Source organism: Furipterus horrens, unplaced genomic scaffold, assembly GCF_987537825.1.
Source record: "Furipterus horrens unplaced genomic scaffold, mFurHor1.1.pri manual_scaffold_7, whole genome shotgun sequence".
NCBI lineage: Eukaryota > Metazoa > Chordata > Mammalia > Chiroptera > Furipteridae > Furipterus > Furipterus horrens.
This window is the reverse complement of record NW_028327177.1, coordinates 27,050,936-27,077,214: the sequence shown is the minus strand read 5'-3', so window position 1 is coordinate 27,077,214 and position 26,279 is coordinate 27,050,936. Positions and strand designations below refer to the sequence as shown.

The following is a 26,279-nucleotide window of genomic DNA, read 5'->3' as shown; positions in this document are numbered from 1 at the left end:
AAATGGTTTATTAACTATTCCTAGAATATATGATTTATGTTAGTCAGATTGGTTTATTCAGCAATTCTTGATTGAGTGAGGGTTTTACCTGTGGTTACAAAGAAAAGCTTTATTTTTGCCCTTGAGGGGCTCACAAATTAAATCATTAATTATATTCTAGTATAATATGTGTTTTAAAAGTTCTCCAGCAAAGTCAAAAACACATAAGATAACAGGGAAATCGTGTGTAGGTAGAAGGATGGTCTTAGTCAACTGAAACATGTGAGGACAAAACCTAAATGCCAACTATTCACTATCTGCCTAGACAATGTACAAACCAGGCCTCCTAGGCAGGAGATAATCAGATATTTTTATCCAAGACAGGTTCTATTCTTTCCCGCTACATGCCTTTAATCCCAATTCTTGTCAGCCATGGTCAGATTTTTCTCTGATCTCTGTAGAGTTGCATGCTCCAGAAGCAGTCCAGCTAAAATCACAGCACACAGGTTTGGCCTTCTAGTCCCCTGTTAAGAGTTTTTGTTTGTTTGTTTGTTTGTTTCTTTAGAAATACTATCCTTTAAACAAGCTTAATGTGCTCTGGCCCTCAGAAGAGTGGAAAGAATGTTTGATCAGAAATCCTGATCAAATGGAAACCAGGTCAGATTTTCTTTCAACTCCAAGCTAAGAGCAATATTTCTCAAAGTGTATAAAACTATCTGTTTAAGTAAAACTGATATGAGATAAAGAAAATGCTCATACTGATAAATATGTAATATATAAATATAAAATACAAAAGGAAAAATTCATAATTTCATATTTAGCACTTCTAGAAAAAGTCTTTCAGTGTGTTATACAATGAAAGGGCTTAAATAAATACTACATACATGCTAAGCATTTCTATGAACAACTGCCAAACAGATATATACCAGTATTCCTTATGCCAGATTTAAATGAAGATGAGGAATGATAAATAAAAGCTATGAGAACCTTATAATGTGCTAGAAATTATTCTAGTAATAATATTAAAGATCTATCTCAATCCTTATAACAATATGATAGGATGGAGTTTCAAAATCAGGTCTGTAAATGCTCATGCTAAGTAAAACTAAATTTTAATGAGGGCTTATGAGGTATTCTAAATTTTCAAAGTATACATATAAACTTTATGTTACTAGGTGACTTTTCTTACATAAAACCATAAAACCTGTAACATAATCAAGTATATATAATATGCTCTTATAATCCAGAGGACCAGAATAAATTAAATATAAATGAAAATACATAAATAAAAGGAATTAATTTCCGTAACGCTTTCTTGATCCTCTGTAGGTAAGACTACTAACAGCCACCAGAACCAAAAATTTACAACCAGTCCTGGCTGGGAAGCTAGTTCTGTTGGTTAGACTTGTCCCAATATGCCAAAGTTCTGGGTTTGATACCCATTCAGGGCACATACAGGAATCAACCAATGAATGCATAAATAAGTGGAACGAAAAAAATCAATGTTTCTTTCTCTCTCTTCCTCTCTCTCTAAAATAAATAAAAATTTTAAAAACAGTCAAATTAATCAAGGACAATTCTTTGTTAAAATTCTTTGTTAAACTTACATAACAACCAAATGATTGTTTTCATAATAACAAAATCCATTAAAGTAGGTGTTCGTACTATTTTATATTAGATACTTGAGTTAACATTTTTATATCCTCACCCAAGGACATGCTTATTGATTTCAGAGAGAGGGAAAGGGAGGGAGAGAGAGAAACATCGCATATGTGAAAGAGAAACACTGATCCATTGCCCCTCATACGCGCCGCGACTGGGATGGAACCCAGAATCTAGGCATGTGCCCTGACTGGGAATCAACCCTGAAGCAACCTTTGGTTCATGGCACGACACTCCAGCCAACTGAGCAACACTGGCCAGGGCTTAACATTTTAGTTATCCTCTACAAAATATTTAAAATACTAAGCTTTTTACTTTTTAACAATGAAGTCTCAATGAGAAAAAAATGTGTAAAAATATCCCAAACTAGGTGTTTATGAATAATTTAAAAATTTTATTGAGAAATGCCACACATGCAACAGGATTCATAAAGAAGAATAAAACCAATATCCCTGCATCTGCCGCACACATTAAGAACAGTATCAACAGGGTGATCATAATACACAACCTAAACTGGAACACTTGAGAAAGAAAAGTAATGCTATTAAAAATTACACCAGTCCAATAAGCATGAACTCAAACTATATTGAACAAATCAGAACCTATGGTCACCTTATTTATCAGTGGCTTGAGAAATTCCTTGATTGCCCTTCAAAGGTCACATTCTTTTCCTCTCAAGAGGTAACCATGAAACTAAATGTACCTATCCATTTTATTGTTAATAACACATTTTTTCCCTGCTTGTTACTGTGAACATTCTTAAACATGTCTGCTAACTAGATGTCTCCCAGCACACAAGTAAAGTGTTTCTCTAAGGTATTTAACTAGGAATGGACCTTCTAAGTTATAGAGTAAACATGCATTCAATTTTAATAAGCATGGCAGTAGGTGAGCTATATTCATCTATATTTTTTCAGTTACTTTTTTCCCTTTTATTTATGTAACTTAGCTCTGTAATCTATTTTGATTTTGTGGTGATGTGTTATGTGTGGTGAAAATCTAATTTTATCCCCCTTCAAGAAGCTAACTTTCACAATTCTATATGTTGAATAATCAATCCCTTCTCAGTGGGTTTAGCATGCTTCCCCTAAAGTCAAGTTATGGGGATCTACCTTCCTGGTGCTGAAACTCTAGGCTGTGCAGTCTAGCCTGGGCTAGGATTGCTCACTCCCGAGGTATCCTTCCTGAGTTTTACCCACCACACATGACTGTGGGACCTACCGTTCCACCACCACGCTCCATGCCATACTGTATACTATGCCTCTCTGCCCATCTCCGTGACTCCATCCCTCCTACTAGTCCAGGTGAATGTCACTTCTTTAAATCCTTGGTTGTCGGACTCCCATACAGCTCAATTTTCTGATAGTTCTGGTTGTTGTTTGTTTTGAGATATAGCTGTAATTCTCTCTATGGTAGCATGAGGAGGTGACGTATGTCTACGTACGCCTCCATCTGGACCAGAAGTACAGGTAGTGTTTTTAATGCTTTATATTACACAGGAGTCACTGTGGACAGTTATGTGCTAGTGATACCTGGGAAAACTGCTTGGGATTTGCACAGGCTGAAAACATATTACTTTTCTTACTTAAAATTCCAGATGCAATCTTAAAATTTGCTAACCAATAAGCTCTCAATAATAAATCTGATGTAGACAATGAGTCCTGAAGTTGTCATTTATTTACTAAATTCAAATTTCAGCCTTGTCTCTGAGATTATACACAGATAATCTTAGAAATTCTGGGTTTTCCCAAACTCTTACTTAAAGATAATCTCTGGTTTACTAATGGTATGCTAAATCACACCCAGTGTCTATGGCTCTCGTTATTGTTGAGGAACATATGACTAATTCTTTATAGTTCTAACAACTATACATAGTAAATGCTCTGTAAGTAGGGGCTGTTGTTGCCATAATAATCAAATATATAAGAAAAATTATTTTATTTTAAATGTTGGTAAAATGTTATTTGTTAATTGAAAACTAAAGGCAAATGAAGTATAATCTCTAGATCTCGAGACTAACAAATACTTATGCACACCAACATGAGCACATCATACTGTGATGCACATTAAGGTACCTTTCAAAGGGTTATTTCAATTTATATAAATGACCCCCCCCCAAAAAAAACAAAACCCCTGATAATTTCATCTGTTACCCCATAATAAAAATTCTCCAAATGGATGAGAAAATCAATTGTGCCCAGACTAGACCTGCACTCTACCATCTTAGCCTTATCCTCTGAAAAAATGTGCTTAAGTGAATATGTGATAGAGAGAATATAAAAATGAGTAAGATATATTTTTCACTTTTAACACCAAACTCTGCCTGACAGATGGTATGCACTCAATATATATTTGTCTATTTGGTGGATTACTTGACATGTTAAGATTTTTCTTTTGATTAAAAGTCAGCATAATTCTTATTTTATCCAGAGGAAAAAAAATTAACTCAAGAAAAATCTAATAAAATCTTCTTACCCACAGTCTGGAGCTGGACACCACCTACAATCAGGATCTGCAACAAGCCACCGTCTAAGCATAAATTCTTCATATTTTTCCATCAACACATCATCACTTAATATCAAGCGAATATCATGTGGATTAAACCGTTCAGTACATTCTGGGCAACTGATATTAACTCTACTTTCAGAAATTTCTATCCTTAGGTATTGTCGTAAGCAATCCACACAAGATCTGTGATGACAAGTCATTATCTCAGGAAACCTGTCTTTAGAATGCCGCAAAAGGCACAAAGGGCACTCTATAAAGTCTCCAACTTGTTTGCTGATGGAAGATAATCCATTGTCAGAGGAGGTATTTGTAGAGAAAATGGAGTTTTTATCAGTACACATTTCAGAATGTATACTTTCAATACTTGCAATTCCATCCACCCCGCCATTTAGTTCCCTTGATTTACGTTTGTTATCCTTTTTCCTCCGAAACAGAGAGCCTATTGAAATTCTTCTTTTTTTAGGTGTCTTTTTGACTGAAGGCAAGCTCACAGATGAAGCAGAAGACTGAAGATCTCGATCTGAACCCATTTGCTGATGTAAACTCATGTCTAAAATGCTCATTAGAAATGAGTCGGGGTCTGTGTTTACACACAGCCCTTCATTATATTTAAAGATAAAATTTATTTCTTGTTCTTGCATTCAGATTAAGTAATGATGTAAGCAAATTCTAGTTGGTTTCTTCAGAGAGTTCTTGAGAGAGTTTGATTTACAGAAGACTGTTACCATAGATGTTCTGGGGAAAAACAAAACAAAACATCAAGATCATTTTTAATTGTATATTCTTAAGTCTGCATGTTTTTAAAGTAAACTTACAAATTCACTAGGAAATTTTAAACAAGTATATTCTTAATAATTAGGTTTTTCTTTTCTAAGTGAGGCCAATTTATTGAGTAGTTTACAAGAGACTATAAAACCAACGCTAAAATAACAAGGACATTCTTTAATCTTAAAAGGCTCTAGATTTGAGCTGAACTTACCACTATGAAAATCTTCTACAAAAATTTTTGGAATATCACCCAGATCTCAATAATTCCCCACTGCCTTTAGGAGTTTTTTAGTAACTGATAATAAAATGTACATCCATATACAAAGGACTAAGTACAACTTACATAATCTTGAAGAATAAAGTGTGTGTGTAGGAGAGTACTCTTACATTGCCAGATATAATGACTTACAATAACAATTACAGTAATTAAGAAAACAGTGTGGTATATCACAAAAACAAGACACAGAAACAAGTGGACCAGAACAATCCTGATAAAAAATCCCACATATATATGGATACTCGATTTATGTCAAAGGTGACATTGCTGGGCACTAAGAAGAGCTTTTTCAAAAATAAAACAACACAACATAGTGGTGCTTTACTGATTACCATATGAGAAAAGGAACTTGACCTATAACTCACCCATACATAAAATTCAATTCCAGGTGATTCATATTCTAAACATGATCAGTAAACTCATAAAACTTCTAGGAGTCAGTACAAGAGAATATTCCAATAGAAGGATTTCCTAAACAGAACATACAAGAGTACTTACCATACGAAAAAGATCGCTAAATTGAACTACAATGAAATCAAGAGACAGGTTTAATGGAGTGAGAGAAGTAATTTGCCATATATAACTAATATTCAGTATCCAGAATATGGAGAGAACACTTACAAATCAGTAAGACAAAGCAGACAATCCTCTAAAAAAACGGACAAGGGACTTAACAGACGTTTCACAAAAAGATATGGAAAAATAACTCAATAGCATTTGTCATCAGGGAAATACACTTTAAAGCCATACTGAGAGATCATTACACACCCAGTAGGATGGCTAAAATTCAGACCGATATTTCCAAACATTAGCAAAGATGTGGAGTGCTGATGACAGTAAAAATGGTACAACTACTTTGGAAAACTGCTTAACAGTATCTACCAAATTAGAACATATACATACTTTATTACCCATTTATACTTCTATAAATGAGAGCACAAGAGAAATAAATGCACACATGCATCCAAGATATGCTTAACAATATTCATAGCATCATTAGTTATAATAAGCCAAAATACTGAACACAACCCAAGTTCTCATCAATAGAACATATTCACACTCTGGTAAACTAGAAGCAAAGAAAATGAAGAAAATACCACTACACACAAAACAAGAATGAATCTCACAAAAGAATGTGTTTATTAACTCCATTTAAATAAAGTTCAAAAACAAGCAGAACTAATCTATGATGCTAGAAGTCAGGACTGTCGTTACCTTTTGCAGGCAGGCACAAAGGGGACTTTGACATATGTAGTGGTTACAAAAGTATGTTCACTTTGTGATAGATTATTGACCTACGAACTCATCATAATGTACTTTTCTAGATGATGATTGTACCACAGTTAAAGGTTTAAAAAAAAAAAAGAAAGCAGCTTCTGATATCCACACACATTCTTGAGAAAGTCATATTGATTTCCCAATATGAAATCTAGAAAAAATTTCACTCAGGCAAACTTTATTCACGCCATCAGTTCATGTTTTCCCATTGTTTGCAGTATTCTTCCTTGATATTGAGGAAAATTCTGCATATTTTCTTCTTTATATATGCTTTTATTTTCTCTTATATCTCAAAATGCTTTCTGTACTCCAGGGTTTTATACACATCTATATATCTCTCTATGTATCTCTATAGGACAAGGTCCCCAAGATAGATTCTGTTCTATATAGAACAGAATTGGGGGACCTAACTTGGGGACCTTGTCTTAAGAATGTATCACTTAAAATATAAAAACCAGTGGCACTTAATCAGTATCACCTGAAGTATTTTTTGAAATTTGTACTTTTAGAAATGTGACATGCATATAATTTGTTATCCAAATGAAAACCTTGTGCTAGTAATATTTAAACTAAGATAACAGGAGCAAACTGGAACATATGGCTATCCTACTTAGGCAGTCTTTCTAAAATGTACACATACACAAATAAGCCTCAAAAGAAAACAAATTTGAATACTAAAAATTTAATATTTTTGTACAATAAAAAACACTCTAAAGTATAAAGACATGATATATTAGAAAACCATGAATAACAACGAACTAATTTCCTCCCTATACAAGTTAACTTTTACACATTAATAAGTAAAAGATGTCCAACCTAATAGCAGAATGAGTGAAGACACAAAGTGAAAATCTGGAGAAAAAGAATTACAAAAATTATGAAGGTAGGAAAGTGTTCAACAATCACTACTAGAGAAATGAAAATTCAAACATTAGATACCATCTTTGTGCACATCACATTAACAAAGGTTGTAAAGGGTTGGTCAATGTGTATTGAAAGAAGCATTTCACACACTATTGGGAGGGGTGCAAATCAGCACAACTTTGGGAGAACCAATTTGACATTATCTATTAAACTTCAAAATGGAAATGTTCTTTGACCAGCAATCCTACATGTAAAATTTATCCTTCAGAAAATATAAGGACACAAGTGTGCAAAGACATATTGTGCAAGGAAATTCACTGCAGCCTAGTTGACAGAAGCAAACAAATAAGACAAACAAAACAAAACAAAACAAAACCCTCACAAAACTGGAAATAACTTGTGTCCAACAGGGAACTGGTAAAAATAAATGAACCAACCACAGTTTACATGCGATGATATGGAAAGATCTCACTATACAATGCTGAGTGAACAACAGTAACTGCAAAATAGTATGAGCCGTTTGTGGAAAAAACATATCCACACAGGGTTACATATGTACCCAATTTCTGGAAAAAAATATTAAAAGACCATTAACAATGGTTAACTTAGGGAGAACAACCTCCAAATCAAGGCTCCTTGTTTTTCATTACTATAGGTACTAAAAATAAAAGTTTTATTTAAAAAAAAACTCAGTTTATAGTCATTGTCAGTCTGCAGGGTTATGTGAGGTACCACTTAACCTATGGGTGAGAGATGATAAGAGAAGACTTATTAAAAGCAATACATGTAACTTAGTAATATTCTTCTGTAAAAATAATCCATGAAGATGTCTATATGCACATGACTGGAGAGTACTGGGAATGCCTCAGTCAAGGAGACTTTGAACTAATTTCAGAGTTGAAATCTAGTCTTCCAGCATTTGCTCAACCCTGAGGTTATCAGCATAAACAAGACAGACATGGTCTTTATCCTCAATGTGATATGTCGGGAGAAAAAACATGTATTATAAAACCAATAATTATAAATACATATACATTACATTTCTGTCCCTGTTACTACATCTCTTAAAAACAGCTGAGTCAACTTTCACCAAATTTAGAGGTAGTCTTTGAGACATTAGGACTAATTATAGACTAATACAAAATTCACCTTAAAAAGAAAGAAGCCCTGGCTGCTGTGGTTCAGTAGATTGAGCGTCGGCCTGCAAGCCAAGTGTCGCTGGTTTGATTCCCAGTCAGGGCACATGACTAGGTTGCATGTCAGGTCTCCAGTTGGGAGCACAAGTGAGAGGCAACCACACAGTGATGTTTTTCTCCCTCTCTTTCTCCTTCCCCCTCTCTCTAAATAAATAAATAAACAAATAATTTTTTTAAAAAAAGAAAGGAAACCATCTTGAAAGCCACCTGAAGCAAGATTAATAAGATTACATACTGTACAACCGGAAGATACATCAATATTTGACCCCACTACCCCATCCCTACTTCCCCTCTACTTGATGATTTATAATTTCCAAGTTTTAGCAATATGATTTTTTCATTATTCTAAGTTTACAGATGGCAAATCAGAGACTGAGTATTAAGAACTAAACCTAATCATTTGATTAGTATATAAAATTAAGATTATATGAGTCATCCAGCCCTGAACAGGTGGTTCAGTTAGTTGGAGCTCATCCCATACACCAATGGTCATGGGTTTGATTCCCAGGGTGCATACAGGAGGCAACCGGCTGATGTTTCTCTCTCACATTGATATTTCTCTCTCTCTAAAATCAATAAAAACATATCCTCGGGTGAGGAAAATAAAAAAGATTATATGGGTCACCCATAACAAAGAGGTTTTGTTTTTTTTTCAAGTTCATCAACTTTTTCTTCTGCCACCTTCAATCTGCTGTTAAATCCATTGAGTGAAATTTTCATTTCAGATATTGTACTTTTCAGTTTTATAATGTCTATTTTTTTATAGTTTCTATTTCTCCACTGAGATTACCCATCTTTCCAGTCATTATGATCATGCTTTTCCCTATAAGTCACTGAAAATATTACAATTGCCTCAAAGTCTGCTAATTTTAGGGTCTGCTACAATTTGGGGGGACATTGTCTTGACATTAAGTCACATTTTCCTCATTCTTCACATGTCCAGTAATTGCCTATTATAAACTGGATTCTGTGGATGATATATTGTAGAGACTTTAAGAGCCTCTTATCTTCTCCTGAAGAGTGAGGACCTTTATTACACCTGGCAGTTAAATCACTAGCTAATCAAGTTAAACCTGTGCAGGCTTGGTTTTATGCTTTTTTAGAATGGGTCTGTGACCAGCACAAATGTCAAACACCATTCTTCCCTGCAGAGGGTAATGGCTGAAATCTCTAGTCAGCTTTTTCAGCCTCACAGCTATTGTTTTCCATTGAGTTCAGGAGCTATCTAGTTATTTGAGGGCAGTTTATACACAAATTTTAGGGATATAACCCCCCCCTTTCTCAGAATTATCCACTCAATTTCCAGCCATCCTGTCAGTCCCAAACTCCAACTTCTGACACCTCAAGCCAGTAACTTTGGCCTTATGTTTGATTTCCAGCTGCCCTGTGCTAAATGGACTTTTTCCTCAAGAGGAAAGCTGTGTAACATTTTTTTTTTTTATAATACTTGGCAGTTTTTCTAAGGATATCTTCACCTAGGCTCTGAGATACAGTATTCTTAAATTTGTATATAATAGGAATTTTTATCCTAAGCTTAAGAATTTATTTGTTATCTCTATAATAGAAATAATTACTGTACTGTTATTTTTAAAATTATCTTTAAAAGGTTTTGTGTTATCCAATACTTGCAACTGTAACGACATCTAGGAATAACTAAATTTGTTAAACATTTTGCCTTTTACTACAAGTAACCTGTGTAAGTATTTATGCACTTAGTCTTTCAAAAAATATGTTCAATGCCTATCATGTGCCAGATGCTCTTCTAGGTGGTAGATATACAATACTTAACAAAATAGACAAGACTGCTGGAACTTCCATTCTAGTGCATCAAAGCCAGGCATTGAAGATGGACCGTTCAGACTATGTCTTTCCCAAACAATAATATGACGTTGCTAGGAACAAAATTATAATAATGTAATTCCTTTTTTCTTGTTTCCATAATTTTGAAATTTAAAAACCCTTTGATTTTATATTAGGCATATATGGTAGTCTCATAATCTAAACAAATATTTATCAAAATCCATTTAAAAGATTTAAGTCTATTGTAAAAGACTATATACACTTTGACAGCACTCTTTTTCATAATGACAATTTCTTTCTAACACACTAGCAAACAGTTTAAGATGTACCAAAAGGAATGACTAGCTATCTGACCAAATAATCTACTACACAGAACATTCATTTAGCTCATTAAGCATAACTTCAAGAACCACTATTGGTAAATAAACAGTGAGAGAAATCTCAAAACTTGACTCACTTGTTTGGCTCTATTCTCCCTTATGTTTCCTAGGGCAGTGAGAAAAGTATCTATCTTTCCATAGCATCTCCTATACAAAGCATTGCAAAAAACCACCTATCAAGTTTAAATATGGCTAGGTACAACTTAATGTAGTAGTAGACTACCAAAATTAATTACCATAAGCCATCCTTTAATCAGACCATAACTAGTAGTGATGTACTAGAAATGCTGTATCAGCACACAAGCTAATTTTGGCACAAAGTAAAGCTTTTATAACTTTGAACCGTCTCTACACAAGAAGTTTGAGGCATTAAATTGTTTGGATTTTCATATATGACTTCTTCTGAACAGAGATAAATCACTAAGTTCATTATAATGAAGTCTGCTATTACTCAAAAAGGTTATTTAAATGTTTAAAATTTTTTTAAGTTATGTCATTCATCTTGCCAACCTCAAATTTGGAAATGCTGTATTATTCTCTAATAAATCTATTCCCCAATATAGCTGCTGAATTCAGCTATAGCAGCAATGCAGGTTCTGGGCATAATTCTTGCAGTCCAAATAATATTAAGGAGATGGGTTCTTTTATAAAAACTGACTTATTAAACATCTCTTTATACAATGTTAAAGTAAAATGTAATAAGCACAATATTAAGTTTTTGAAGAATAACAATGCTTAAAAATAACAGCTAATACCCTGGCCTAGTGGCTCAGTTGGTTGGAAAGGCTCCAAAAGGTTGCAGATCTGATTCCTGGTCAGGGCACATACAGGAGGCAACCGAATGATGTTTCTCTCTCACACTGATGTTTCAATATTTCTCTCTCTCTCTCTCTCTCTTACTCTCTTCCTCTCTCTCTCTTACTCTCTCTCTCTCCTCTTCATTTCGCTATAAAAAAAAATCAATAAGCATATCCTCAGGTGAAGATTAAAAATAGAAAACCTAATGCGCAGGTAAGCTTCGGAGAAATCAATGAAATCTCCAAAGCTGTAACTAAATTGTGACTATATGTGTATTCTAAAATACACATTCTATATACATTCTAGAATATACCTTCTAGAATGTGTATTACAGATAGAATCTGTAGCTTTCAATACTCTCCAAGGAGTCTAAAGTATAACAAAAAGTTACCTGCTACTGCTAAGATGTTGGGATTTTAATTTACCAGTAAAAAGTTAACATCAATTTCTGTAAATCTTTTCAGCTTTCACTAATTTACCTTAGTACAATATTTATATCTTTACCAATTATTAGCTCAGTTAGAACATACTTCTATTATATTAAGATCTGAAGTTGCAGCTCCTTCCAGAAGAGTTAAGCTTTTGGGAAGGTTAAAAAACAACTTTCATTAAACAAATGTCTCTGATTCATAATGCAAAAATAAAGGTATGTAGATGGCCTAGAATAATGCATCACATGTTTTAAAAAAAGCAAAATCACACAAAAAGGCTAATCAATACTGTATCTTCAGAGGACAGCTGATTATAAATATGTATATAAAGATATTATAGTGCTATATCATCTTTACTTAAAATGGCAATTATCACTGAAAACTGTTTTTAAGTTACTCATCCTTCGTGACTCAGTATCATCTTTATTTGAAATATAATGTCACAAAGAAGTAAAATATTTGCTGCCCAATGAGAGTCAGCAATGGTGGTAGAAATCTAAATGTCAATTATTTGAATATATCCTCTGAAACATGACCATATTATATGCAGATATAAGAAAATGTGGATTCTATGGATTGCTACACCAAGTGGTTTTGTGGCTTTAGTTCAGTAACAAACTCTCTGTATTATCTGTAAAACAGAGAAAATACAATTGTGGCAGAGATGTTGTTACATATTCACCTGTTGCATTTTCTTCATGAACACATAGAAGAACTATATTCTCTATTCCACTTGCAACTAGATATAGCCATGTATCCAGTACTGGCCAATGCAATGTGAGTATAATGATGTATGGCCTCCCAAAACTGGTCCTTAAATCATCACTTTAAAATATCCTTCAAGTTCTCTCTCTTCTCCCATTGGCCAGCTGAATGTAATAATTCCAGTGGTTAACTCCAAGCAGGTCTTAAGGGATAGCTGAGTCATAAGAAGTAAGGAGCCTGGACACCTGAGTCATCTACACAGTTCTTTGCGTGAAGTGAGAAAATAGACTTATTGTGTTTTACCATAGGACTTGGCGGTTGTGTTTCAGACACAATTATCTTACCCACCTAGTAGGGGGAAATAAAATGAGGTAATTATTTAGAGTAGGTTGGGGGAAAATGTTTTAAATACTACACAAATATGGGTAATGAGAGTATATATTTTATTCAGAGACTAAAGCACTGACTTCGGATTCACAAAGTTTGGGTTCAAGTTCAGCTCCTGATACTTATTAGCTAACTGTGTTAAATTACTAAGACAGTTTCTTCAACTGTAAACTAGGAATAATAATAATGCCTACAGTCCATGCAATTATTATTAGGATTAAATAAAATAACATCTATAAAGAACCCAGCATAAAGTATAGCACAAATGTAACTGATCCATTTACTGGATAAAACTGTTGGAATGATTATCACACTTAAGGTTAGAAATAAAATAAAACAAATAGTTGGCTATGAAATGGCTTTTCTAATGTAATCAGAATAGCTGGCCATTTGGAAGTATGAAATACATCATTATAGTACATGAATTTCTCTAAGGTAAAATAAATATAACAATGTTTTTGGCTTTATGCTCATATAGCTACAAATCTACCTCGAGTGGTGTTTTTAATATTAAAAATGGGATACATAACTTCAACTCAACTATTTATAAATGGAGGAAGGGGAGGTATTTCAACAGATCTTTAGTATAGGCAAGTACCAGCTTCCAGCAAATTTTCTCAAAAGTGAATGCCTACCAAGACTCAAATATACTAACTTGAGCTCTAAGATAGTTTCTATGATCTTCCAGAAACTGATAGTTCAGAATAAACTATTTCCATATTCTACGAAGCCTTCCCAAAGAGAAAGTTCTTAAACAGCTTCACAAATACACACCTGCTACATTTACCTATTCAAGCCTATTCTTGATTGGGAGATAGAACAAAATGGTAGTTTGCAGTTTTAATAAAACTCATTACTCAATCCATTACAAAAAGTAAGTTGCGATAGAAAGAAAAAGCCATTGTTCATTCAATTTTTTCAATTAAAAAAAGATTTAAAACATTTGACTAGTTCATTCTAGGCCCTCTTTATTCAGCAGGGTAAACAATACGCCAACAAGGAAACAGTAGAAAAAGCATAATGCAAAATGCCAGATATGATGGAGTGTCCAAAGATATAAGAACATTTTAAAACAGGTTTAAAAAAACATATCTAGCTGTCAACAATTTTTTGAAGTAGTTAAAATACTCACTGCTACAGATCAACAAAAGATATACTAACCTAGCCTGACATCTTAGCCAAAACTGTCTACTCTTTTGAATTTCAATTTCCTTATTTGAAAGCTGACCAAATAATCTAAACTACTTAGTTCTAAAAGACTAGATTCTAATATAAAAATATACAGTTTTAATACGCAGCATATTCTAGGGTTAAAAGTGGAAAATTAAAATTTCCTGATAAACAATTTTTGTTTCTTTTAAAAATATCTCTAAATTCTCTGAAGTGCTAGTATATATTTTTTACCTTAGTAAATCCAGTGAAATGAGTATAATCTTTACAAACTAAATTTTACAAGTTTCATTATTCATCTGAATAATCCTACTATTTGGATAACTACAAGTATGTAGTAAGTGTTTGGGCTAATTTTGTCCTAACCACTTTTTCTGGAAGATTTTTAAGTAAAAATTATTGATAATAGCAGCATCCTACTTCTCCTATTTTGGAAGTTCACTTGCCACTTTCTCCTAAAGAATGTGAGGAGTAAGGGAAGAGGAGACCTCTGGTAGGTAAATTATTTTGTGTGTGTTTAATTTTATGATATATGTACATAAGAAAGTAGAGCACAGGTTGGAAGCACTGTCTGGTAGAAGTCCTAGAAGCTATTTTTTAAATCTTCTTCAAATTATAAAGTAATTCTCAGAAGGAACATCTTGGAAAATAAGAGGCACAATAAGTAAAATGTGTCTATTTTTCTTTGGATACACAGCATTCATGTAGTCTCTCTCTAAACATGTCCCCCCCAAATAAGGTCAAAACTGAAAAACAAAATGAAATATTTATTAATTTTATAAGGGAAGAAAAGTAAGGGAGTATTTTCTAAAGAAAACAGAATGTAGGTAAGAATTACACAACACGGAAACAACCATAAAGGTTTATTATTGTTATAGTTTTCTCATTGAGAGTTCAAAAGAAACAATAGGTTAAACTATATATAAAATTCTACAACATACTATAAAATTAGATGCATTAGATATTTAACTATAGACTCCCAAGAAGCATCAACCTACAGACCAATATGAAAAATCAGCAATCAAGAGACAGTGGGTGTCTTAAATAAGTAATGTAAGTAATGGGAGATAAAAAGAATAAAAAGGCTACAAACCTGGAAGTATTTCATAAATACTAGTCAGGCACAGGTGCATCTGCACCTGTGAATACCCATGTGCTCTTTTCAGAGCACTGCACCAAGTTTATTTGGCTGTGGCACCTATCTTTCTAGTGACATTAGTGTTCTAATCGGTCCTGGCTGGTTTGGCTCAGTGGATTGAGCGTCGGCCTGCGAGCTAAGTGTCGCTGGTTCGATCTTCCAGTCAGGGCACATCAGAGAAGGAAAACTCTGATTCCAAAAAACCCCCGCTGCCTTGCGACATACCTCTTCAGGGGAAAGGCTAAGGGAGTAAACCCCGACAGAAAATCCGGAGCCGGAGTCCCTAAGGCGGTTTGACGTTGTAGTCAACACCGGCAACTCCTGCGGCGCAACTGAAGCCAAGCTGTATTGACTCCGTCTTTCCCTTGGACCCTTCAGCTGTGAAGAGAGGGGGGGGTCTGCTGCATGGGCAACAGCAGACCCTCCATATCACCCTGCCCAGGCTCTGTAGCTTCAGCTTCACTGGAGAGGACACTCCAGCGCCATCGCAAGATGTCGATTCAACACGGGAGGAGACAGATACCGTGTCACTCCCGAGTCGGACTGCACAGCCGTTCTCGGTGGTGCAGATAGACTGTAAAGAAGCTACACCATCGTCTCTCGAGACAGACGGCTGCCGACGACAGTGTTCTAATCTAACCTGTACATTTTATAAAGTGACAAAACTGTAGTCTAGGGCTGCTCATTCCAATATATCACCACTAGCCACAGGAGTCTACTTCTGTTTATAAAATTGAAAAAAATTTTTAATTTCAGTTCCTCAGTTGACTAGTCAATTTCAAATGCTCCATAACCATATGTGACTACTGGCTACCGTACTGGACAGTGCAAGTGAGAATTTTCTGTCATTGTAGAAAGTTCTATATTGAACAGTAGTGGTCTAGAATCCACATAACTAATGTGGCAAAGCTCAGGTCTCAGTCCTCTTTCTACTATCTTATTTCCCAGATGAGACCTTTAGTAATCACCTGGTTTCTTTTTTTTTTTAATTAAATTTATTGAGGTAACACTGATCAATAACATTATATAAGTTTCAAGTGTATAATATAGCATCTGTATTATAGAATTGCAAATCACCTGCTTTCTCAATGATCATATTTGTCCTTTTCTTAAGATCTGCTTACAAATCTCCATTTGCTTCCCACTGATAAATTTCAAACTTTTCATGGCATTCAAAGCTTTTCATAATCTAACCTTAGTCCCTCACTATTCTCCTACATAAAAACCACACTCTAGCCAACTGATCTACTTATTGAATGTAACAACAAAATATAGTTTCACCTCCATGACTTTTCCTAAGCCTTATCTTTGCCTGGGGTATTCTTTTTCATCTTCTCTGCTTATCTAAAATCCTGCTCCTCTTTGAAGGTCCAACTCCTATCTTATCTCCACAAAGAAACTACTAAAAATTGTTCATACTTTTAAATAGAAGTTTACAATTTTCTGAAAACTTCATCTAAGTATTTTATTGCAATTCTTTGCTAAATTTGAAAAAAAGCAGAGTAAAGGAAATGAGAAGTGTGTGTATGTCTGGTACTGATTACAATTTTTAAAAGGGTGATCAGAGCTTACGAAAAAGACATTTAAGCAAAGAGTTGAAGGAAGTAAGGGAGTTAGCTATGTGGAAATCTGGGGAAAGAGCACCAAGGCATAGGGAACAGCCACTGAAAAGGTCCTATGGCAGGAGTGTGCCTGAAATGTTCAAGGAATAACCCAGAGGTCAGATGTAGCCAAAGGGAAATGAACAGGACAAAGAATACAGGTCAGGATGTAAAGGGGCCAGGTTGTGTGGGGCTTTATAGGCCACTGTAAGGTCTTTGGCTTTTATTCTAAGTGAGATGGGAAAACTTCGGGGGCTTCTAAACAGAGATTATTTAGAATTTGAGTAATTTAAAGGATAATTCTGGTGTTAAGAACTGAATGGAAAAAAAGGGGCACGGGCAGTAGCATAGAGAACAGTTTCAAGGCTACTGCAATAATCTAGGAGAGATGATGATGATGAGTTTATCTGTGAAGGTGATAAAAATGTTTTGATGGGTATTTTGAAGGTAGACCTGATAGGATTCCCTGATGGATTCCAAGAAGATTTTGTGCTGATTAACCAGAAGGCTGAAACTGGCACTCACTGAAATGAAAAAAAGTTGTGAGATGAGCAAGTTTTAATGAGAAGCTAAAAGCAGGAGTTCATATTCCGATATTTAAGTTTGAGATGCCTCTTATATTTTAGGTGGGAATGTGTATCCAGACACCTGTTTGACAAGTCTGGAGTTCAGGAAAAATGTCTAGCCTAAAGATATAAATTTAGGAAGAGTTGTTATACAGATGGTGTATAAAATCATGAACATCACCAGAGTAAACATAGAAAGGTAAGGACTGAGTCCTGTGGCATTCCAGCATTAAGATATTGGGGAGAAGAGGAGAATCCAGTAAAAAAGATAGAAAAAGTGAAAGGGGTCCATTTTAGGAATTATACCTTCAGCAGAAAAAACCCATTGGTCTATCCACATCAACATTTTACTCGACCAACCCCACCCAAGATGAACTATATCTTAAGTCAAGAACAAAGAAGGGGCAAATTAGAAGTAGTAAAGGAATGACATGACAAAAAATAATATTTCTTATAATATATAACCTTTTTAATTAGGCCTGTTGAAACGAGGGTATTAAGACACTTCGATATTTCTAAGAAAGGATCAGAATTGTAAACAAAGGACTGTCTAGTCTCTGTTAGTCGCAATGCAGGATATAAAACAGATATAAGCATAAATCTTTGGCTTACTAAAAACTTTTAAGTGTATATTAGTTTCCTACGGCCGCTGTAAAAAACTACCACGAAGTGGGTGGCTTAAGACGACAGAAATTTATTTTCTCATAGTTCTGGAAACTGAAAGTTCAAAATCCAGCAGGGCTATGCTTCCTTTTGAGGCTGCAAGTGAGAATCTGTTTTTTGCCTCTTTCAGCTTCTGTGACTACAAGCATTCCGTGGCTCATGGCCACACCACTCCCACCTCTGCCTCCATGGTAACATTGCCTTTTCCTCTTCTGTGTGCCTTCCCTTCTTTTCCATGTAATTTTCCCTTTCTCTTCCCTAATAAGGACAACTTAACATTAGATTCTGGACCCAGAATGATCCCTTCATCTTAAAATCCTTAACTTAATGACACCTGCAAAGACTTTTTCCCCATAATGTATCACTCACAGGTTCCAGAAATTAGGATGTGAACAGTTCTTTCTGAGGGCCACAATTCAACCTACAACACAATTCCAGATATTTTTGCTAAGGACATTAGTAGTGTTTTGTCTGTGCAAAAAGCCAAAGAGTGTTCATCCATTGAAAAAGTTCTTCTTCTAATTCTTTTTTTTTTTTTTTTTTTTTTAAATTAAAGGGTCTGGCTATAAGGAGCTATCTATTTGATTTGACTATGTATATGATTTGGCTATATCTGGTTATATACAACTGCTTACTTAGCAACCACTGCCACATTGGTTTGGACAAAATTAGTCATTATGCTATAATCACATATCCTGTGATGATAGGCTTTTCTAAATGATTGTTTTACTTATATACACTTATCAGTCCCTACACCCTCTTTACAAAGGACCTTATTTCATGATTTTGATTCAAGGATGCCTATAAGTGTCAGTATTCATACAAACAGAAACTGAAGGGCAAGTCAGGCAACAGTTAAACAGATCACCAGTTTAAACTCAAAAGATCAGAAGAAATTAATATACAAGGTGCTTGAACAGACCTAGTTACCTCTCCTGATCCTATTGGGTTGGCGAAAAAGTCAGTTTAATTTTTTTCCATAAAATAAAAGATAATTTTTCATTTTCACCAATAACTTTATTAATTTGGATATTTTGAGTATGTTGGCTACCTTCCACTATTGGCTTCTACTGGGTAGAGGCCAGGGGTGCTGCTAAACCTCTTCCAATGCATAAGACAACCCCACAGAAAGAATTATTTGGCCAAAATGTCAATAATGCAAGAAACTTCGCCAACCAGTTTTGACACGTTCAATCAGTCACAGCACCTTCTCCATACACTGCACAAATCTTATTTTGCATTTCAGTTACATTTTTACCTTTCCTGAAATAATAAAGGATAATACACTAAAAATGTTGCATACCGTCTTCCATCTTCAATATTAAAATGGTTGCATAAAAATTTACTTATTTTGATGTTTTTTTTAAAAAATCCATGCTGATATGACAGCTGTCCCAGTACAATCTAACAAAATTGTTTCCAATGAAGTTAAAGACAACTAAGCACTACTAGAGCTTTCAAATGGAAAAAACGTAATGTACTTTTAGGCCAACCCAATGTACAAGGTCTGTCCAGAAGGTATCCAGCCATGTAATATGAAAAACAGAGACAATTATTGAAGAAGATAGAATAAACATTGTACATAGGACAATGATGCCTCAGCACCTTGGGATCTCCCACAGTTCTCCCAATCGCCATCAGCTGCCCCATTGTATTTTCCTGAACCTTATCAACAGTCTGAAATCTCTCCCCTTTCAAAGGTGATTTGAGTTTTGGGAAAAGCCAGAAGCCACAGGGCCAGAAGCCAGTAGCAGGACTGAGTCACTTGGGTGATTTGCTGTTTCGCCAAAAAACTCTGCATGAGATGTGATGCATGAGTGGCCACACTGTTGTGATGAAACTGCCACTCACCAGTTGCCCATAGCTGCGGCCTTCTGTATCATCCAAATAGTTTCCGCAGAGGAATGTTCAAACTTAACACAAAATTTGACGCCGATTCATTTCTCTACTTAGTCGGTCATTTTGAATGTGATGGCCACACTACAAATGCTCACTCAACAGTGAGGTTATCATTGTTCACATATATGCATTCCAGTTCATTCTCCTTGGCTGCCAGGTTACATCAATGTGCAAACTATTCTTATTATATTAACAATGGATGGACTTTTTCCGGACAGACTTTGCACATTACAAGAACATTGATTATGCATTGTAATTGATTCCAATGGGACAGTTAGCAGGATAATCATATACAGTAGTCTCACGGGGACTTATTCCTTTGGTTTTTATACTGAGACTTGTTACTAATGAAAAAAATCCTTGTAGTCTTGAGTAGCTGATGGTTTCAGAGATATAATTTATACTAATCCAGTAAAATAGATGATAGCACATTCTCCCTCATTTTATATACAGGGAAAGAGAACGAAGCACAGTCACTTTGGGGAAGTTGTAAAACCGAGAGACGTCAGCTATCCTTACTTTCAATTCAACTTGATAATTTCAGTTAAATGACATAGGTACTTCTGTATTTGGTCTCAAAAAACAAAGAAAAAAATTTTTGTAGAAAGGAAAAAAACATTTCATACAAAATGCCCCTAGAGCTAAGCTGTCTAGTGTAAGCACATACCGAAGTATGAATAAAAGAATGTAAAGTCAACTATTAATACACATTAAAATAGTATTTTGAATGCTGTGTTAAATAATTTATAAAAAATAATTTCACTTATTTTTAATGTGGCTCATAGAAAATCTTATATTACATTTATGACTCACATTATATTTTAATTAGATAGCCCAGCTGTACAGAAAATTATGAAATACTTTACATTTACATACTTTATTCAGTTAGTAAATACTTATTTACTTATTCAACACCTGTTATCGTTAGGCTTTATACTAAGTGTTAAGACTTTAAGAGTGAACAAAGACAATGGTCCCTGCCATCATAGAGTTTACATTATTTCTTACATGTCTATTGCACATTTCACATACATTATCATTTGTGGTAATGCATAAGAATAATTTAATTTAGGCTATATTATTATGCTATGTAATGTTTATCATATTCCCAATAGCTTCTGTTTTCTTGCTCCTTTCCTCTAACTAGTTTGCTCTGTGCTTATGGCTCACCTCTACCGAAGTGTCTCATCAACTGGCAACCTGCCTGCTATTCACATTACAGCAGGGCTATTTATACTTTCAGGGGTCTCCAGAGAAGGGCAGAGGTTGAAAATGCTAAGTGTACATAATTTTAAGGGACCAACTCCAGTTTTTTAAACCAAAGACTGAGTTTTGAAGTTTCTTTTGGGCTTAAACAAACTAGGGTGATTTTGAACAGGATTTTGCTTCATAATTCAATGTACAAACTTATTTGAGGGCTAAAACAACTCATCAGTTTTATCCTTCTGAGGTTTTCACATAAGAAAACTCTTCCAAATAGGACTTCTAAAACAAAGTAACAAGCAGTATATCTCTAGTAAATGATTTTTAAAATAAAAAAATTGGTAATATCAATAGGGCAAGAATATATAATGCTTTTAAGGCTAATGGTCTAGCTTACAAGAAAATGTAACCAATAAACAAAATAATATTTCAGGTTTTACTGACAGCTACAAAGAAAGCAATATAAGCAAAAACTACTTTATCAAAGGGTGCTAATTTTTCCCACCTTAATACAGGAAGTATTACTGACATATGATAGGTATTGAGAAACAAATAAAGTACCCAAGTTATAGACACCCAAAATGATTTCACTGCAAATTTTGGTTGAAGTCTACCACCATCTGAAATACAGATGTATTTAGCAAACGAATATTAACCCTCAATCTTTATCTGTGCAGGTGTGGTTACATAGATAGTTCTTTCAACGTTATACATCTTCTGTCAGCTAATGAAGAATTGATATTATATGATTTTTTTTTTAAAAAAAGCTAAAGAAAAATAATTACTCCTGATTGTAGAAACAAACTCACCAAGGAAAATTTAGCTATTCACTATAAGTAATCAAATTAACAATTTGCTAAAAAGGGGAGTCAATCCAAAATCTTTAAGCTGAAGTATTTCATATATGATTATGGGTCCTTCCAGACCAGCATTAAACTCTACTAGTGCTATACTGTCAAATACAATAGAATATGCAATGAAATATAAATTTAGAAATTCAACTTTTCTTTGGCCGTCAGCTCCAACTGGCCTAATTTTTACATGTGCCTCAATCAAAGAGCATCAATAAAGCTTAGTCAGCATGAAATCTGCCAATGACAATCAATTATCACTTCTTAGTAACATCAGGAAAAAAATAACAATCTTCTAAAATTTCCTTTATAACCAGAGTGGAGAAGAAATATAAGGAGGCAATTGAGATGTATATGCAACAAAATTTACCCCCATCTTACTCTATGTCCTACAACTGACTAGAGAGACTTTTACATGTTATCACAAATATTTGTTTTCCCTCTTGCCCTTGAAAAACTTGGAAAACCACATTTTTTAATACTCAGTGCCCTCTGGGTAAAAAAAAAAAAAAAAAAAAAGGAGGAGGGGTTATGATTAGAAACCAACGAATTTCTGTAATAAATCTAAATAAGTGTTCAATATAAAATCAGAACCTGCCATAAAACACGAGATTCTTTCAAATGTTTTTTTTTAAAGTTTGCTTTGAATTACCTATATCTAATTCTACCTAACAACCTCATTAGAATAGCATCTTTCAATATGATCCCATTAAAGAGAGGTGACCAAGTGCCTTACATTCACAACCACATTACTTTGTGACTCCCCTATTTCAAATTTATGGAGTACATTTATTTTCCACTAAGATGTTGAAGTATCTTTAAAAACAGATACTAATTTTACTATCTTTCACGTTAGGTAGAAAAAAATATGATTTCATTTAGTCAAGTAAAAAGGCACCCAAAATTCTACAAATTACCACCAAAATTTAAAAAATAATAATAATAATTAGGGGACACCACTGTTTATACATATACTCTCTAACTCCCAGTTGAGCATCCCACCAAATGAAACAACAATGTTTCAAGTAGCTATTTGGAGACTGGAAATTGGGTTGTGCTTCAACTCCTAAAATAATGTTGCAGTTTCAGAAGTTAATCTTACTGTAATCCTGGGGAAAGTTAAAAGATACTTTTAAAAAATACACTAACATTAGTTGCCAAATATAATTTTTTCCTAAGAAAGTCACCTTGCAGTGACATTAAAAGTTTCCACAGACACATTAAGTTGAATTTTCAGTTATATTGTACACTGTAATAAAAGGGAAAATATTATACTAAAAAATAAAATGTTTTTATTGTTGTGTTGCATAATTTGCTTAAGTCCCAAGACTTAATTCGAAATCTTTACCATGGAATTGCAATGTAGCAAGGAAAAAAATTTGAAAATAAGAGCTAATAGATCATTGCCATTTTTAAGGAGAGAAATATTTACATTTTAGTTCAGTTCAGACAAGTGGGTGTTAAGGAAGCATAAACAGACAAATACGGTAATAAGTAAGCAAAAAGAGAGCCATATTCTTGGTCGCAAAAAAAAAAAAAGTGGAATGGAATGATCACAAACATTTTAAGGTGACTGGAAAAGGTTGCTTTATGACTCCCCTGTTGACTAACATTTAAAACTAGCATTCCCAGCCAACTTGGGTTTGAAAATTCCAGAGGCCCTTAAACGCTGTCCTCTCCAACGTCCACCCAACAGTACATTCTGCAACATTGTGAATAGTAAATATCAACCAGAATAAAGCATCCTTCGTATAGCTCTACCTTCAAGGGGCAATGGAAACAAAATTAAGACCTTTCTTTCTCCCATATATAGCCTTAACCACTCTCTCCCCTCCTGTATTTACTGCCCTTGTGGTAGGGTTAATGAACCCTAAACTTCTTTTCTTCCCATTAATGGAAACGGGGAAACAGCAATGGCAGAAGTGTACTCAGATACCAGGAAAACTGTAAAAATAGTGGCATTGCTTGCTGGGTGAAGGCTGGACACTCCCTGAAGGTTTGGCAAGGAGGGGGACGATCCTGGAAGACTCTTATTAACTCCTACTTGACCCCAAGGCTGCACCATTTTTCCTATGGAGAACGTCTGCTTTTGAAGGGGATGGCAGCCTTCTGGGTGAACCTTCCTGGGTGCATGTCTCCCTTTCCCTAGGGCCCCGGCAGCAGGGGTTGCGGGGCGCTGGCCCAGGACCCGATTTTGCAGCCAGGCCCGGAAATCGGTCCCGTTAGAGCCGATTTCACCCATCAGGAATGCGCTCCGCCCCCGCCGCCTCCCCGCGGTAGCCGCCCTCAGTGTGGCCCGCTTCGGGGGCCGGGGCAGTGCTCGAGGGGAGCGCCGCCTCAGCCCGTCACAACACTGCCGGGCCAGCTGCCATCTCCACAGACTGCCAGGACAGGGCTCAAGGCGGATCCCACGCTCCGCCCCAGCCCTCGCGGCCACCCCGGGGCTGGAGCCGGGGCGGAGGGGGTGGGGGTGGGGGCGCGGAACCAGACCGGGGCCGGAACCCCCGGGGCCAGCGCCGGTTCCAGCCCCGCGCTGAGCACGAGAGGGGGCGCCTTTCCCGTGGGATTTCCGAATCCATTTCGGTCCCGCGGAGGGGTGGGAAGACACAGGCTGGCCAGAACGCCTTGGATCGGAAACGGGAGCCGCCCCTACCCTCCCGATCCAGGGCGTAGTGCCCTCCCGTACCTTCAACTCCTCAGAGAGGCGGCAGGCACAGGGTTGGGCTCGAGCAGGCCCATCTTGTAGCAGCGGAGGCAGAAGCCCGACCAAGTACGGAAGAGGGTCCCTCACACTCGCCGATGCGCCTTCTCAGCTCGGGTGGGGGAACTAGAGAGGACGGGTCTGGACAGCCGCTTTCTCGAACTCCTCCTCCGCAGTTATGTCTTGACGGCTGTTCCCGGGAACCAACGCTGCAACTGCCACTCTCCCCCTCCCTCAGCCCCGCTGTCTCCGCCTCCTCCCCCTCCCACCCTTTCCTCCCGCCCCTGCCCCTGACCGCCCCGCCCCGCTCGCTCCGCTCCGCCCTGGCGCCCGCGTGCCCTACGTCATGGCGTCACGCCCACCGGCCTGAGCTGGCGGCTTTGGGTAGCAGTGTTGTTGTCCCGCGTGTTCTCCCCGCACCTGTCCAGGAGTGCCCCCGCCTGTGGCCCGGGTGCCCCAGAGCGTGGCCCCCCGAATGGCAAACAGCAGCCCTTCCTGCTCCTGCGGCTCGCAGGCCTTCGCCTCAAGATAGCCCGACTGTGGGGGCAGGTGTTTCCTTCCAGGACGGGTGGGGCGGCCCCTGAGGTGAAAGAAGGTGTTAGACTTGGAGACTGGCTTTTCGCATTTCACAGGCCCTTACGTATTCATTCCTCTGTTCCTGTGGGTCACCTGCTAGAGTGGCAGCTCCAGGGAGAGCGGGGGCAGGGATGTTGCTGCGAGTTTCTGCGGCTCTCCGCTTGGAAATGTTCTTCCCCAGGAGCGGCGGTGCCCCGACTCCGTCTCTCTTTTAGTTTCGACAGACCTCAGTCTTCCGCGGGGGCCGCTAGGAGCAGCACTTAGCCGCAGTTTAGCACCCTGTGTGAGGTTTCGGAGAGTATTTTCCGCTGACTTCTTTCCCCTAATTTCACCAAGTCGTTTTAAGTATTGAGAATTATATTTCAGCCCTTGTTGATACATTCGGAGTTAGTCTAGCTTTATCTGTTCCATCTCCGCATACTCTTTAAGCCAGCTCATACCACGTTTGAATTTTTTAGCCTACACGTGATTTGGTTGAGTAAATATTTGGTCCAGACCTGGTCTATTCCATCTTGTTTATTTGTCTTCAAGTTTTAAAATTATTCTTCCTTAGAATACTGTGAAATGGAATGTGATAGATACTGGACAGAGTGTCCACTTGCCATCTGTTACGTAACTAAATATATCACCCTTTCAATCCTTGTTTTGGTACGTCAAATTTAACTTAGAAACAAACCAAGGAGCCATAGTCTTTCAGATAGATGGACACTTGCTATCTTTGGTAACCCAGCAAATGTTTACCATTAGAAAAATAAACAAGTTGGCAGTTTAGGTCTAAGTATCTTTCACCACGAATCTTAAAGGAAATAATGAAGGGCATGTTTATATTCATATACTAGAAAATTTTAAGCTGTTATATATTCCTTAAATGCTACTTG

General features: G+C 36.4%; 1 protein-coding gene across 1 annotated transcript in view; it reads right to left on the bottom strand.

Annotated features, from left to right (window-relative positions):
* RNF19A (ring finger protein 19A, RBR E3 ubiquitin protein ligase) overlaps window positions 1–25,054 on the bottom strand; it is a 46,867-nt gene extending 21,813 nt beyond the window's left edge. The window contains exons 1-2 of the mRNA XM_090283515.1: window positions 24,811–25,054; window positions 4,117–4,884 (exon numbers count right to left, since the gene is read on the bottom strand). Coding sequence (XP_090139641.1) covers window positions 4,117–4,790 — 674 coding nt within the window. The 5' untranslated portion in view covers window positions 4,791–4,884; window positions 24,811–25,054. The remainder of the gene's footprint in view (window positions 1–4,116; window positions 4,885–24,810) is intronic.
* Window positions 25,055–26,279: the final 1,225 nt, after the last annotated feature.